General features: G+C 40.2%; 1 protein-coding gene across 2 annotated transcripts; it reads left to right on the forward strand.

Moving 5' to 3' along the window:
* The first annotated feature begins 8,342 nt into the window (after nt 1-8,342).
* On the forward strand, nt 8,343-12,557 carry Cdkn2aip (CDKN2A interacting protein). Of its 2 annotated transcripts, none has more exons than XM_076853686.1 (3): nt 8,343-8,798; nt 9,293-9,392; nt 9,837-9,921. In XM_076853686.1, exons 1-3 carry the CDS (start codon nt 8,527-8,529, stop codon nt 9,843-9,845), a joined length of 381 nt encoding a protein of 126 aa, XP_076709801.1. In that variant the 5' UTR covers nt 8,343-8,526; the 3' UTR covers nt 9,846-9,921. The 2 variants fall into 2 exon arrangements, with proteins under 2 accessions (XP_076709801.1, XP_076709800.1); XM_076853685.1 differs by having other exon boundaries at nt 8,344-8,798; nt 9,293-9,423; nt 9,837-12,557.
* The last annotated feature ends 649 nt before the right edge of the window (nt 12,558-13,206 follow it).

Here is a 13,206-nt window from a genome sequence, read left to right on the forward strand (position 1 = left end):
TACCTGCCAGAATGAAGGAATGACTCCTCTGACCCAGATATGCTTTAATAACTTGCACATTTTCTACAAGCCTACTCTACTTATTCTATGAAGTTAAAGAAATTGCTTATTAAAAATTAAAATTAGTCTCCAGTATTAACATCTGAGGGGGCTTTGATAGACATAGCTGGAGATAGATAGATGATCCTTTCCTCCATTTTCTTCAAGCAATTCCGGAAGCAGCTCTATTCTTTATAACTTCTGACTAGTGTTTAAGATGTGGGATGTTCTGTGGGCACTGCTTCTTGCAAGATTCAGCAGATTGCAAAAGACCAAAGAGACAAAGATTTGACTTCTACAGGTCGAGGTACAGACAGGGCAAATTAACAATAGATTTGGAAGAATAAAGAAGCAGGTGAGCCAGGGGTGGTGGTTCATGCCTGTAATCCCAGCAACTCAGGAACCTGAGGCAGGAAGATGGCAAGTTCAAGGCCAGCTCAGCAATTTACCAAAGCCCTGAGCAACTTAGCAAGGCCCTGTCTCAAAAACAAAACAAACAAACAAACAAACAAACAAAAAACATAAAAAGGGCTGGGTATGGAGCTCAGTGGTTAAGCAGCCCTGGGTTCAATCCCTGGTACCTCAAAAAAAAAAAAAAAAAAGAATCCAAAGGGGTTGCAACCACATTCAGAGCATCTCTCTCCCCTAGCATGGAGCAATACTAGAAACAATTGCATGGCCTGTCTAAGCTATTGGACCTGAGATAGTCCCACAGAGCACCTGACATACCAGCATGATGCAGGGAGCAATGGGATGCTTCCCTGGGCCTGGGAGAGGCATGAGATCAGCCAGGAGAGGTCCTTGACCTGCTGAGGCTCCTCTATAGAGATGAGGAGGATGCAGCAAGAGCTAAAACATGATGGGAAAGATGGATATCTCAGGGGATGCCTCATCTTGACCCTCGCCCCTAGCCCTATGCCTCAACACTATGTAAGCTCCCTGCAGTGGACACTCAAGTTCATAGAGTAGAGAGCAAAACCCTGAGCTGAGTGAAATTGTTGCCATCATTTGGTAGGATGGGACATTAAAGTAAAATAGAAAGTCAATTATAGAAAAATAGTAACATTATTACAACTGCACCAATGTTGCCAATTAAAACCTAAAACACGATTCTAAAGTTCTTTATTGAATATAAGATCTGTACTTTTGTAGACATGATGTTTACTTTTTATAATTCATAGGTACCCATATCACCATTTTACTCCCAAGAAAATGAAGACTTCAGAGATGGTAGATAATTTGCCTCAGGTCACAGTGGGGGCAAATAGTAGAGCTAGAATTCAAACCCAGGAATGTCTGACTGCTAAAATGATGTTCATAACCACTAGGTTAAGTGACACACAGTCCTTCCATTTGGCTCCCTAGAAGTCTCCAGAACATTCCTGTCTAACATGCCGCTCACATTTTCAAGGCAATCACAGGTATTGGAGCCCTAGGTACAAAGAAGCACACCTTTCTTATTCTTCCTGCTCCAAATCTCTAAGTGTCCCAATGCGTAAGTGGATTATTGCTGTTGTAATATTTTGTGTTTGTGCTGCTGGGGATACAACTGAGGACCTTGAACATTCTAGGTAAGCACTCTACACTGAGCTGCACCCAACCCTGTTATTATAACCCAAAGTACCTGGACTTCAGTATTACATTAGTTCTTATTTCTTTTTCTTTTTTTCCATTCTAGGGATTGAGCCCAGGGGTGCTTAGCCACTGAGCCACATCCACAGCCATTTTTATGTTTTATTTTGAGACAGGGTCTTGCTAAATTGCTTAGAGCCTTGTTAAATTGCTAAAGCTGAATTTGAACTTGCAAGCCTCCTGCCTCAGACTTCTGAGCAGAGCCACTGGGATTACAGGTGTGTGCTCCCTCACCCAGTTCGGTTCCTATTTATTTTGCTGTCACCAAGCCTTATGAGTTCATCAAAACTAACCACTAACTAAATTTCACCAAAGAGCAATATGTGAAAGGAGACAGAGTCCTAGATCAGAAGTTAGTAAACCTATGTTCTTTGGTTTCTCATTCTTGCTCTGGTCATTAGCCAATTATTTGATCTTAGCAATTACTTAATCACATTAAGTCTTGGTCTCCTCATCTAAAAAATAAATGCAGTATCTAAGGTCCTCTTCTAGGGCTGACTTTCACAATTCTGAAGAGTCAGGGTTAAGTTCATTATTTTATGAAAATTTGAACTGCATTTCTTCGAACACTAGCTCTTCTCTGATCTCCTAGATTTAAATCATCTATATTCTGGAATAAGACAGTGGTATAGAGTTTCACAGAGGAATGAAAAATAAAATATAATAATACCTCATCTTGGAGGCATTAGGAGGAACATGAAGACTAAAAAAATGATTTTATTTTCAGTAAGGTTCAGTGTAGGACTATAAAAAGTAATATAAGAATTGCTATAAAAATCTATCACTTTGACTAAAATGTGGAGGCAAGAAAGTCCACCTGGCAACAGTGCCTCTGCCCACAGAATTGTCTTACATCACTTGACACTGTTTACTACCATCCTTTCTTTTTTAAAAATATTTATATTTTAGTTGTAGTTGGACACAATACCTTTATTTTATTTATTTATTTTTATGTGGTGCTGAGGATCAAACCCAGGGCCTTGCACATGCTAGGCAAGTGCTCTCCTGCTAAGCCACAAGTCCAATCCCTACTACCATCCTTTCTTTAGAATTTTGTTTCTGGTATTTGTTGATTCTTTTTTTCATATTGTTTTTGTTTTTATGTCCATTTCCTCAATTATAAATTCCTCAAAAACTCAGTTTGTTACTTTTCTTGCACAATAGTGATCTTACCCAGATCACAACTTTGGGTAAGATCTTACCCAGATCTTACCCAAAGTTGTGATCCTCCTGCCTCAGCCTCCTGAGCCACTGGGATTACAGGTGCACACCACTGTGCCTGGTGAAAAGCTGTCTTTATATTGAGATTGCTGAGCTATAGCAGATGCACACTCTAAAATTTTGCCATGATGTAGGAAGAGCTTGCCAAGAGCTAACCCAGAGAAAGCAAGGTCTGCAGCTGAAAAGAGAAATAGACTTCCTCGTATATCGATTACCTGGATCCTACAGTCTCCTCTCTCAATTATTAATAACACAGCCAACGAATTCCCTTTTTGTGAAAGCAGAAGCCATTTAAACAATAATTTTTTTTTTTGGTTACTTATGATTTAAGGTAACCAAATTACAATGTGTGGACCTGTGGAGAAAGTTCATAGTGCTTTGAGATGCCCAAAGGGCCTTTCTAAAATTGAGGTCAGCCTCATAAGTATGTATAATTTTTATGTGTTGATTCAAAAATAAAAATAAATACATCAATGAATTGAGTTTGATTTCTATGCCACAGGAAAAGAAGGCAGATTGGAAACACATCATATCTGACTCATATACATGCTGATTTTAAAAACTAACCCCCATTTAAAAAAAAAAGAAAAAACTGATCTCCAAAGGAAAAATAAAGAAAATAACATCCATGAAGAGTGTAACTACAGGGCTGGGGATGTGGCTCAAGTGGTAGCGCGCTTGCCTGGCATGTGTGTGGCCCGGGTTCGATCCTCAGCACCACATACAAACAAGAATGTTGTGTCAGCCGAAAACTAAAAAAAATAAATATTAAAAAAAATTCTCTCTCTCTCCTTAAAAAAAAAGTGTAACTACAGTCTCACTTCATCCCCAAAGCAGTAAACATTTATTAATACGTGTTAGTGTTAAGGCGGAAAGTAAAACCAGAATGGCATAAACCCTACAAGTGAGTAGGGTTCCTTTAGAATTCTCTATCTGCTGCCAATTTACCACTTGGTATGGTAATTATTTTTAAAAATTTCTTTTGTAGCTATAGATGGACAGAATGCCTTTATTTTATTTGTTAATTTTTATGTGGTGCTGAGGATCAAACCTAGTGCCTCACATATGCTAGGCAAGTGCTTTGCCACTGAACTGAACTACAGCCCCAGCCCTTAAAGGCATTTTTTTTTTTTGGAAAAATCTAAACACCTAAAACATGGTCTTTCCTCTAGAATTTTCTTATATGATGTGGGAATCAGAGTTGATTGTCAAAAATTGATAGATGAAGAAAGCAAAGAAGTATAATATTTGAATTTATGAAAAGTGGCCAACAGGAGGGTCACAAAAATACAGCTAATGAAAACTGGGAGAAAGAAGGGGTGAATTTGTCATGCTTCCATTCTGGAATAAAATAATTACTGCTTTTAAACATGAAAAAACAAGAAATGCAAATATAAGCCTATAATTTTGATTTATGAAAATAACCATCCAGACAAATACAGAAATTGGCATTAATGTTCATCTCTGCAGAGTGGGACTGGGGGTAAAAGAGGGAAGATTTCTACTTTATCTTTTATTCTTTTTAAACTTTCATTTTTGCATACATATGCACTTCATAATTTTTTTTAAAAATCAGCAGTTATTAAGCTATGTTTTTCTAGAAAGCTTGTCCTCTGCACTCTGAAATGTCCATTGCAAGCACTCTCTACTCCATCAGATGGACTTCATCTCAACTTCCCACCTGTAAACTTAGAAACACCTTCTTTTTCTTTCAAAATGAAGGAGTGTCAGCCCCTCTTACTTCTTCAGAAGTTGTTACTGTCTTTTACTCTAAGATATTCAAACTCTTCCTCTCTGTTAGGTCTACCAACCAGCATTTGCACATATTCAAGCTACTCACACCGTAAATTCAAAGCAGCCTTGATTGATCCCATGAACTTCTCCAGTTTTCCTCTCTCCTCTACTTTTCATAGTGAAAAGTCTCCACTTCCTTCTCTTGAGCTCCAATATAGAATTTGCCTCCAGCACTCTAGCAAAAATGCTGGAGTTGGAGTTGTGGCTCAGTGGGTACAGCACTTGCCTAGCATGTGTGAGGTGCTGGGTTTGATTCTCAGCACCACATATAAATAAAATTAAAGGTCCATTGACAACTAAAAAAATATTTTTTAAAAATGCTTTTGCTCATCTTACCAATGGCTCCAATCTCTAAAACCAACTATTAATACCAACCTTCCTCTTACTTGATTTCTGCACAGTTTCTAACTCACGGCATACTTTCTTCTTAAAACATTCCCTTGCTTTGTGTTTCAGGACAACACACCTTATCACTGTGATTCAGCTTCCTTGTGACCTCACACATCATTGCACATCATTTGTGTATAAGTTTTCCCTTCATTTTGAAGTGTTCTTAAACCAATCCAGAACGTCAGCCATGACACTGATGGGAGTGTTCGCTCCGCTCTCCATATGCAGACCTTCATACCAAGTGCTTCCATGCTACAAACCTCTAGGTTTTTCCTTTCTGCAGAAAGGCCAGCTTCCCACTGGAATTTATAATGGATTTCTTCAGAGATATGATATAGCAGCTGTCTATGAATGTGCTTCCAATTATAGTAGAAAACTTAATCTTGTGAAATGAAGAGAACTCAGCCACTTGTTTGAAACTCAGTTGGGACAGTGGAAGCAGATGTTTCTCAGTTGGCTGGGATCCTCTTTCTTTTCTCTTCTGATAGGTGCCTAGTGGGGCAACAGTGGAATAGAGGCATAGGTATTATCCTAGCATTTTCTGTGCTTTCTTCTGCTGATAGTGGAACTGTTTGATCTCCCAACACAAGCAAGGCACTTTTACTGATCACTTCAAGAACAATTGTCAGAGGTTTCCTATATTAATTTGGCCCATCTGAACCTCAATGATCTGATTATTTTTTTTTTGTACTGGGGTGCTTAACTACTGAGCAATCCTCAGCCCTTTTTATTTTATTTTTTTTTAATTTTGAGACAGGGTCTTTCTACATTATTGCTTAGGGCCTAAGTTGCTGAGGCTGGCTTTGAACTTGCACACCTCCTGCCTCAGCCTCCTCAGCCTCTTGAGTAGAGTCACTGGATTGCAGGTGTGCATCATCCATCACCCTGGCTTGATTGGATGTCTTATTGAGAACTAACTGCTGGTTGGTTGCAATGGCTCTCACCTGCAATCCCAGCAGCTAGAGAGGCTGAGTCAGAATTGCAAATTCAAAGCCAGTCTCAGCAATTTAGCGAGGCCCTAAAGCATCTTAGTGAGACCCAAACTCAAAATAAAAAGGGCTGGAAATGTGGCTCAGTGGTTAAGTGCCTCTGGGTTCAATCCCTGGTACCAAAAGAGGCACGCCTCCCCCTCCTCGGTGGCTGGGGGGGGGGGAGGGGGCGGGGACAACTGACAGCTTCATCCTTTGTCCACTCACAGCCTAACATCACCTTGAACCTTGGTGCCTGGCAGGCACTTCACCATTCAACACTTTTCAGGAAAATTTTGGATTTCCTCCAGGTGTGTGCACCAAGGTGCATGTGCCTGTGTTAAGGCAGAGGAGGGAGTGGTGTGGTCAGTTATCAAAGCTGTAAAAGGCCCTCTGTGTTCATTTCTCCTCTTCTTAAGGCTAACCCCTGCTGATGTAAGAGTGCCAAGGGAGCTTTCTTCTTCCAGAGGTTAAGGAAGAGCCAAGTCCTGCTGTTAGACCTCAAAATCAATCTAGCAATTTATATCATCCCAAACTCCCCTCGTTTTATCCTACATTCTCCTTAATTTTCTGAGTTATTACCTATGTTCTCTCACCTTCTCTCTGAAACTCTTCCACAGCTCAGACTTTTTTTTTTGTTATGTATATATTCTTCTCAATCTTTATATGTCAACATTTTAAGAATCAAAGGAAAAATAGTTACCTTTTGTCAAATACTCAGGTTTTGCAAGTAAGAAGTATAGCTTTCAGACTATATTGCTTTTATTACAACTTTAAAAATTATCTTGAAATTTAGATTTTAATTTGCTCTCTCTTGAAGGCAGTAAGAAAAAATGAAAATTCTTGGTTTAAAATTCACCAGTATCATCTAGGTATGTAATCACAGATTATTTTAATTGTCGGTGAGTTCCTTACTAAAGAATTCATGAAAGAAGAAAATATGAAATTCTACATCTTTTAAATAGCCAGATTTCTGCACATCTATTTTCCCCTCTGAATTTTCAGCAACCGTAACAAAGACCAAATAGCAAAACTAGAAGCAAAATCCCAAGCTTCAAAATTTCTTTGTGCCCGTTATAGTTTCTTTCCAACCCACGGAATGGCAGGAAAGTAGACAATATTGTTTTCATACACTATCTGGGTTTTGATTGTCTCAACATGTACATAAATTATGTAACTTTTTTGTTGATCTTATCAGATTTTAGCTAACGTGACCTTTGTTATTTGATTATTCTTATTGTCCACAGAGTTCACATTAAAGGAAAATTTAAATTTCGCAATTTATCATTATGTATAATTTTAAAGATTATTAATTTTAAAACGTTAAAAATAAGCAAGCCTACAGTAAAGTATATGTTTTAATTGCAAATACTGTAGAGTGGAAAAAGTGCGGGGAGGCGGGGGAGACACCTCAAGGAGAGGAAGAGGTTTGGAGCGGTACCGGCCATTGGCTATTTGTGTAGTTGAGAGTCAAAATTGTTAAATTTAAGGAAGTGCTACAGTACAAAACGTTGTTGGTGCGTTCTGTTACGTTACTGACCAAAAACGAAAGGGAGAGGAAGAGGTATTGTCTACGCTGAACCACGGAACTGCGGAAACCAACCCCGGTTCCTGCCAAGCAAGGACTAGCTTCCAAGACTGCGCCCCGCTCAGCACTACCCAACTGGATAAATGGTTTAACTTCGTTACGTTTAGTATTACTATCTAAAAGGCACTCCCCCATTCCTAAACGCCGTCAGAGACTCGGCCTCAGAATGCCTCGCCTATCTAGCTTCAAAACAGTGCCAGCAGCCGTTTTCCCGCAGCAAAACAAACCCGTAGCAAGCTTTTGTTTATTTTGGTTGCGCTCAGTAGTCAGCGTCCTGGGGGCGGAGACCCGAAGACTGCGCAGCCGAATGGCGGCACCAGGTCTCCAGGGCTCGGCCCGCCTGCCAGTCAGCCCCGCCGACCAGGCGGCTCGACGCACACACTCGCCTCCACTATAGGCGCCGCACCGGACTGGGAGGGGGCTGACGGAGCGTACGGCGTCACAAAGCGAAGCCAGAACGCACGGGTTTCCGCCGAGGTTCGGGACGCCCCGGGCGAACCCCACTAGCGGCACTCCCTTGCGGGGCGGGAGGCGCCAAGCGTCCGCCTCCTGTCCCCCTCCCTTCCCCCGCGGATTGCCCCAGAGCGGCTTGGCGCGGCCGCGGCATCGCCGCGGCCCAGACGCCGCAAAGCGTCCTGGGAGAGCCGGCTAGCACCGGAAGGACGCGCGAGCGCGCGGCGGCGGCGAGGTTATAAAAGGGAAGGAGCCGGCGGCAGGCGGAAGTGGGCGGTTCAGCTGCTCTGGAAGCTGTTGTTTGGTGTGTGGGCCTCCTGAGGGGCGTTCTCTGGAGGGCAGCCGGTGCAGGCCGCAGTGACAGGGCCGTTCACTCCTGCGCACCCTGTCTCTTACCCGGTGCAGCGTCTGCTGGTGCCCTCCGCGTCCTGCAGGCCCAACATGGCGCAGGAGGTGTCGGAGTACCTGAGCCAGAACCCGCGGGTGGCCGCCTGGGTGGAGGCGCTGCGCTGCGAGGGCGAGACTGACAAACACTGGCGCCACCGCCGGGAGTTTTTGCTCCGCAACGCCGGGGACCTGGCCCCCGCGGGTGGCGCTGCCTCCGCTAACCCGGACGAAGCTGCCGACGCCGAGAGCGGGACCCGCAGTCGGCAGCTACAGCAGCTCATCTCCTTCTCCATGGCCTGGGCAAACCACGTCTTCCTTGGGTGCCGGTGAGTAAGGAAGCGTCCCTGACCGGCTTTCGGTTTTCTCTCCCGCCTCCGAACTGGGACCTGGGACCCGGGGTCTTGAGCCCTTCGTAGTACGGCCTCGGTGGGGAGGGGAAGTTGTGAAGCGCGGGAATTCACGGGACCAGCTGCCCTCTAAGGGTGAGAAGGGCGTCTCGGCGAGCCGCGGACACAATTAACAGTCTGTGGGTGTCCCCGTTGTATGGGGGACTGTCGGTGGGGTTGTTAGTGTAAAGCTGACAACGCTCTTGTAGTTGAAAGCTAAGTTTAAAGGTTAGTGAGGAGAGATCCGCCCACCAGATCCTAAGGCATTTGTTTATGGGCTTCCAGGAAACTAAAAGTTCTTGGCGGTTGGTACACTTTCTTGATTGCAACCAGGAAATGCAGTTCCTGTGGCTTTTTTTTTTTTCCTTCTGCACACCCCAAGTAGTAGTTTAAAGAAAAACACTTTTTAAAAGTGACTTTTCTTTCTTTTTCAGGTACCCTCAAAAAGTTATGGATAAAATTCTTAGTATGGCTGAAGGCATCAAAGTGACAGATGCTCCAATCCATACAACAAGAGACGAACTGGTTGCCAAGGTGAAGAAAAGAGGGATATCGAGTAGCAATGGTTAGCAGATCATAGATGTGAACATACATAGGAGTTTAGAAAATAAGTTTGATATAATTAGGAATTGTTGTCATTACTAATTTTTTTTAACAAGTTAGAATTTATATAATGTTATTAAATTGGAATGTTAACCTAAATTATATGTCTGTGTGTTTTAGGCTCTGAATTTGATAGTTTATTTTGCTGTAGAGTTTGAAGTGTCCCATGTTGTCTGATGCTGTTAATATTTTTAATATTAGAAATTAATGGTTATTCAACAGTGTTTTAAGAAGTTATTTCACACTTTTTAAAAAAGGAACTACTAGTTCTGAAATATTTTTACATTGTGCCTTTATATAATTGAATATTTGTCTTGTCAGCTGATATATATGATGTGTTTTCTAGTTAAATATCTGTGTTTTCCTTCTTTTTAGAAGGGGTAGAAGAGCTATCCAAAAAACGAATCATAGAAGGAAAAAACAACTCTGCAGTTGAGCGAGATCTTGCAAAAATTTCTGCCAAAACAGAACGTACATCAGCTCAGCCAGAAAACAGTTCTACATGTTCGGGGTCATCCACCAAATCAGAGAGTAGTGGAAACTCCACTCGGAGCTCTGGCATCTCTGGTCAGAATAGCTCTATGAGTGAGGGAGATCGATCTGTTTCCAGCCAAAGCAGCAGCAGCATTTCCTCTCAGGTAACAACGGCAGGATCTGGAAAAGCTTCTGAATCAGAAGCTCCAGATAAGCATGGTTCAGCATCATTCGTTTCTTCCTTGTTGAAATCCAGTGTGAATAGTCATGTGACCCAGTCCACTGATTCCAGACAACAAAGTGGCTCACCTAAAAAGAGTGCTTTGGAAGGTTCTTCAGTCTCTACTTCTCAGAGCAGCTCAGAGATTGAGGTGCCCTTGTTGGGTACTTCCGGAAGCTCAGAAGTAGAGTTGCCATTATTGTCTTCTAAACCTAGTTCAGAGACAGCTTCAAGTGGGTTAACTTCCAAAACTAGTTCAGAGGCAAGTGTTTCATCATCAGTTTCAAAAAACAGTTCCTCATCAGGCACATCATTACTAACTCCCAAGAGCAGCTCAACAAATACATCACTGCTCACTTCCAAAAGCACTTCCCAGGTAGCTGCATCACTGTTAGCTTCCAAGAGCAGCTCCCAGACCAGTGGATCTATGGTTTCCAAAAGTACTTCCTTAGCAAGTGTGTCCCAGCTAGCTTCTAAGAGTAGTTCTCAGAGTAGCACCTCACAGTTGCCTTCTAAAAGTACTTCACAGTCAAGTGAGAGTTCTATCAAGTTCTCTTGTTGCAAATTAACCAATGAAGATGTGAAACAGAAGCAACCTTTCTTCAATAGACTGTATAAAACAGTGGCATGGAAATTAGTAGCTGTTGGTGGCTTTAGTCCCAATGTGAATCATGGAGAGCTCCTAAATGCAGCTATTGAGGCTCTGAAAGCAACACTGGATGTGTTTTTTGTCCCACTAAAAGAACTGGCAGATCTGCCTCAAAATAAGAGCTCTCAAGAAAGTATTGTTTGTGAATTGAGGTGCAAGTCAGTGTACTTGGGCACTGGCTGTGGAAAAAGCAAAGAAAATGCAAAAGCAGTTGCATCAAGAGAAGCATTGAAGTTATTTCTTAAGAAAAAGGTGGTGGTAAAAATATGTAAAAGGAAATACAGAGGCAGTGAGATAGAAGATCTAGTACTCCTTGATGAAGAATCAAGACCTGTAAACTTACCTCCAGCTTTAAAACATCCTCAAGAATTACTATAATCTATAATATGTCCAAAATATCACTGCAAACAGTATCTGGTATTTGAAGAGAAAACTGGCTTACTTTTGTACAATATAAAACAGGCTTTCACAAATTTTGTATTGCTTTTTTCCAGTTTTGCAGAAAAAATTTACATTCTAATTCTCTTCACATAAGTAGAAGTTGTAAATAATTTATGAATGACAGTACATATTAAAAAGGTATGCATTAACAGCATACCAGTATGCTGTTTTATTTGCTGAAGAAAATACTGTCTTCTATTTTTAATGATGTATTAGGTACGATGTGTAGTTCTGTAGAGTCTTAAAATTTTTGTACTACTTTAAATTTGGTGAAAATGTATTAAGTTGTCTACCATGCTTTTTTTTTTAGCTGAATAAACCACATCAAAGAAAAGGGGACCACAGTATTTGAATGTCTGAAAATCTGTGAAACTTAAGGTTTTAAGAATGTTGCCCATAGTGTTGAACATGTCTGTAAGAGAATAAAAGAAAAAATAGTTGCCTCAGACTATTTTTATGAGAAGTTGTAAGCATTTTTTAGATATAAAGCAGTATAATGTACTTATTGTTATTTTATTCTGAAGTTGTTTAAAATTCACCATGATTTTGACCGCTGCTGATTCTTTAAGCGGGTTAATTTATGTTTTGAGGTAAAATACAATTTACACTTTTTCTTAAAGACATAAATGTGGGTTTCTATATTAAGCATATTTTGTGACTACTATTAACAGATTGATTTGTTTAGATATTAAATGCTTTAAGCTATTTTACCTTTTCAAGAAGTTGTGTTTTTTTTTTCCTCCTTTAGGTCAGAACCAAGTCTTACAATAGGCTTCCCACTGTTAGTCATAGTAAATTACAACCCAGTGATTTTTAAAGTGATATACAACTTTTTATGAACAGGGAAGCTACAATTTTCAAATCTTAGAAAAATACTGAAAATAGATACCATGTTCAGTTTAATGATCCTGTTTAACTGAATTACATCTCTTAGTAATGAAGTAGAACTTTACTTGTCTTAGGTGATTCTGATGATATTAATCTATTATGGCATATTCTGTTTTCTTCAAACTGTAGCCTAAGATATTGATTATCTTTGTGGCCTTTTGGCTTCCTAGATGCTGTTATTAGGTGCTGCATATTGAGCAGTCACGGTGAAAATGTACAGAGACAAGAAATGACTGTTTATGGGTCAGCTGTATTGAAATAGGAAAATAATCAGGGACATTTTAATTTTATCAGATAACATTTTAAAAATGATTCATTTTTGAGGATGTTTCATTGGATACCAGAGCTAAAAACTGTGTTCTATAAATGAGTTACCATTAATACATTGTGGGGAGCAATAACATGAATGTATTTTTAAAGCACTTTTAATTGCTCACTTTCCTTAGTCTTGGAATGTACATTTTGTGAGACAGTGCTTACCAAAAAAGTGAGCCAGAAACTAGAAAGAATAAATACATTTCCGAAATATATCTAATTAGGTTATTTTGTTAATTTCCTGAAATGTCTTTTTTTAAAGTTATTATAAAGGTTATATATTTTAAATTATAAGTTTTTGATGTTGAAGAAGCTGCCTAGTAGAACAAATGTTTCACATACAAACATTTGTTATAATCTTATTTCAAAACAAAAATACTCTTATTATAAAAGTTAATCAAAATTTAAAGAACCTGACTTAAGAGGAACATTTTTTCACAGTTCCTCAAAATAGTAGATGCAGAAGAAAATAAAAGCTTTGGGATTTGTTACTATTGATGTAAAATCTTGGTTCTATCTCTTACTAGATGTGGAACTTCTGGTAAATTTTAAGCCTTACTTCAGGTATAAAATAGGACTAGTAGCCACCTCATAGAGCTATGAAGATTAATTGAAATGATAGTTTAAAGTGCGCAGCATAGTGAAGGCATACCATAGTTTACTTGTGTACACATGTTCTAATTTCCTCATGACTTTACAAGTAGCTATTCTCATTTGACCTATGTTTTCTAATGAAGAAATAAACACGCTTTGGTTAA

The sequence above is a fragment of the Callospermophilus lateralis genome, chromosome 4, assembly GCF_048772815.1.
Source record: "Callospermophilus lateralis isolate mCalLat2 chromosome 4, mCalLat2.hap1, whole genome shotgun sequence".
Lineage (NCBI taxonomy): Eukaryota > Metazoa > Chordata > Mammalia > Rodentia > Sciuridae > Callospermophilus > Callospermophilus lateralis.

Excerpts from the sequence above, each read along its gene's own strand:
- Cdkn2aip (XM_076853685.1), top strand. The coding sequence starts at position 8,527 with ATGGCGCAGGAGGTGTCGGAGTACCTGAGCCAGAACCCGCGGGTGGCC. Across the intron at positions 8,799-9,292 it reads CACGTCTTCCTTGGGTGCCG|GTACCCTCAAAAAGTTATGG; the intron begins GTGAGTAAGGAA and ends TTTCTTTTTCAG. Across the intron at positions 9,424-9,836 it reads AGGGATATCGAGTAGCAATG|AAGGGGTAGAAGAGCTATCC; the intron begins GTTAGCAGATCA and ends CCTTCTTTTTAG.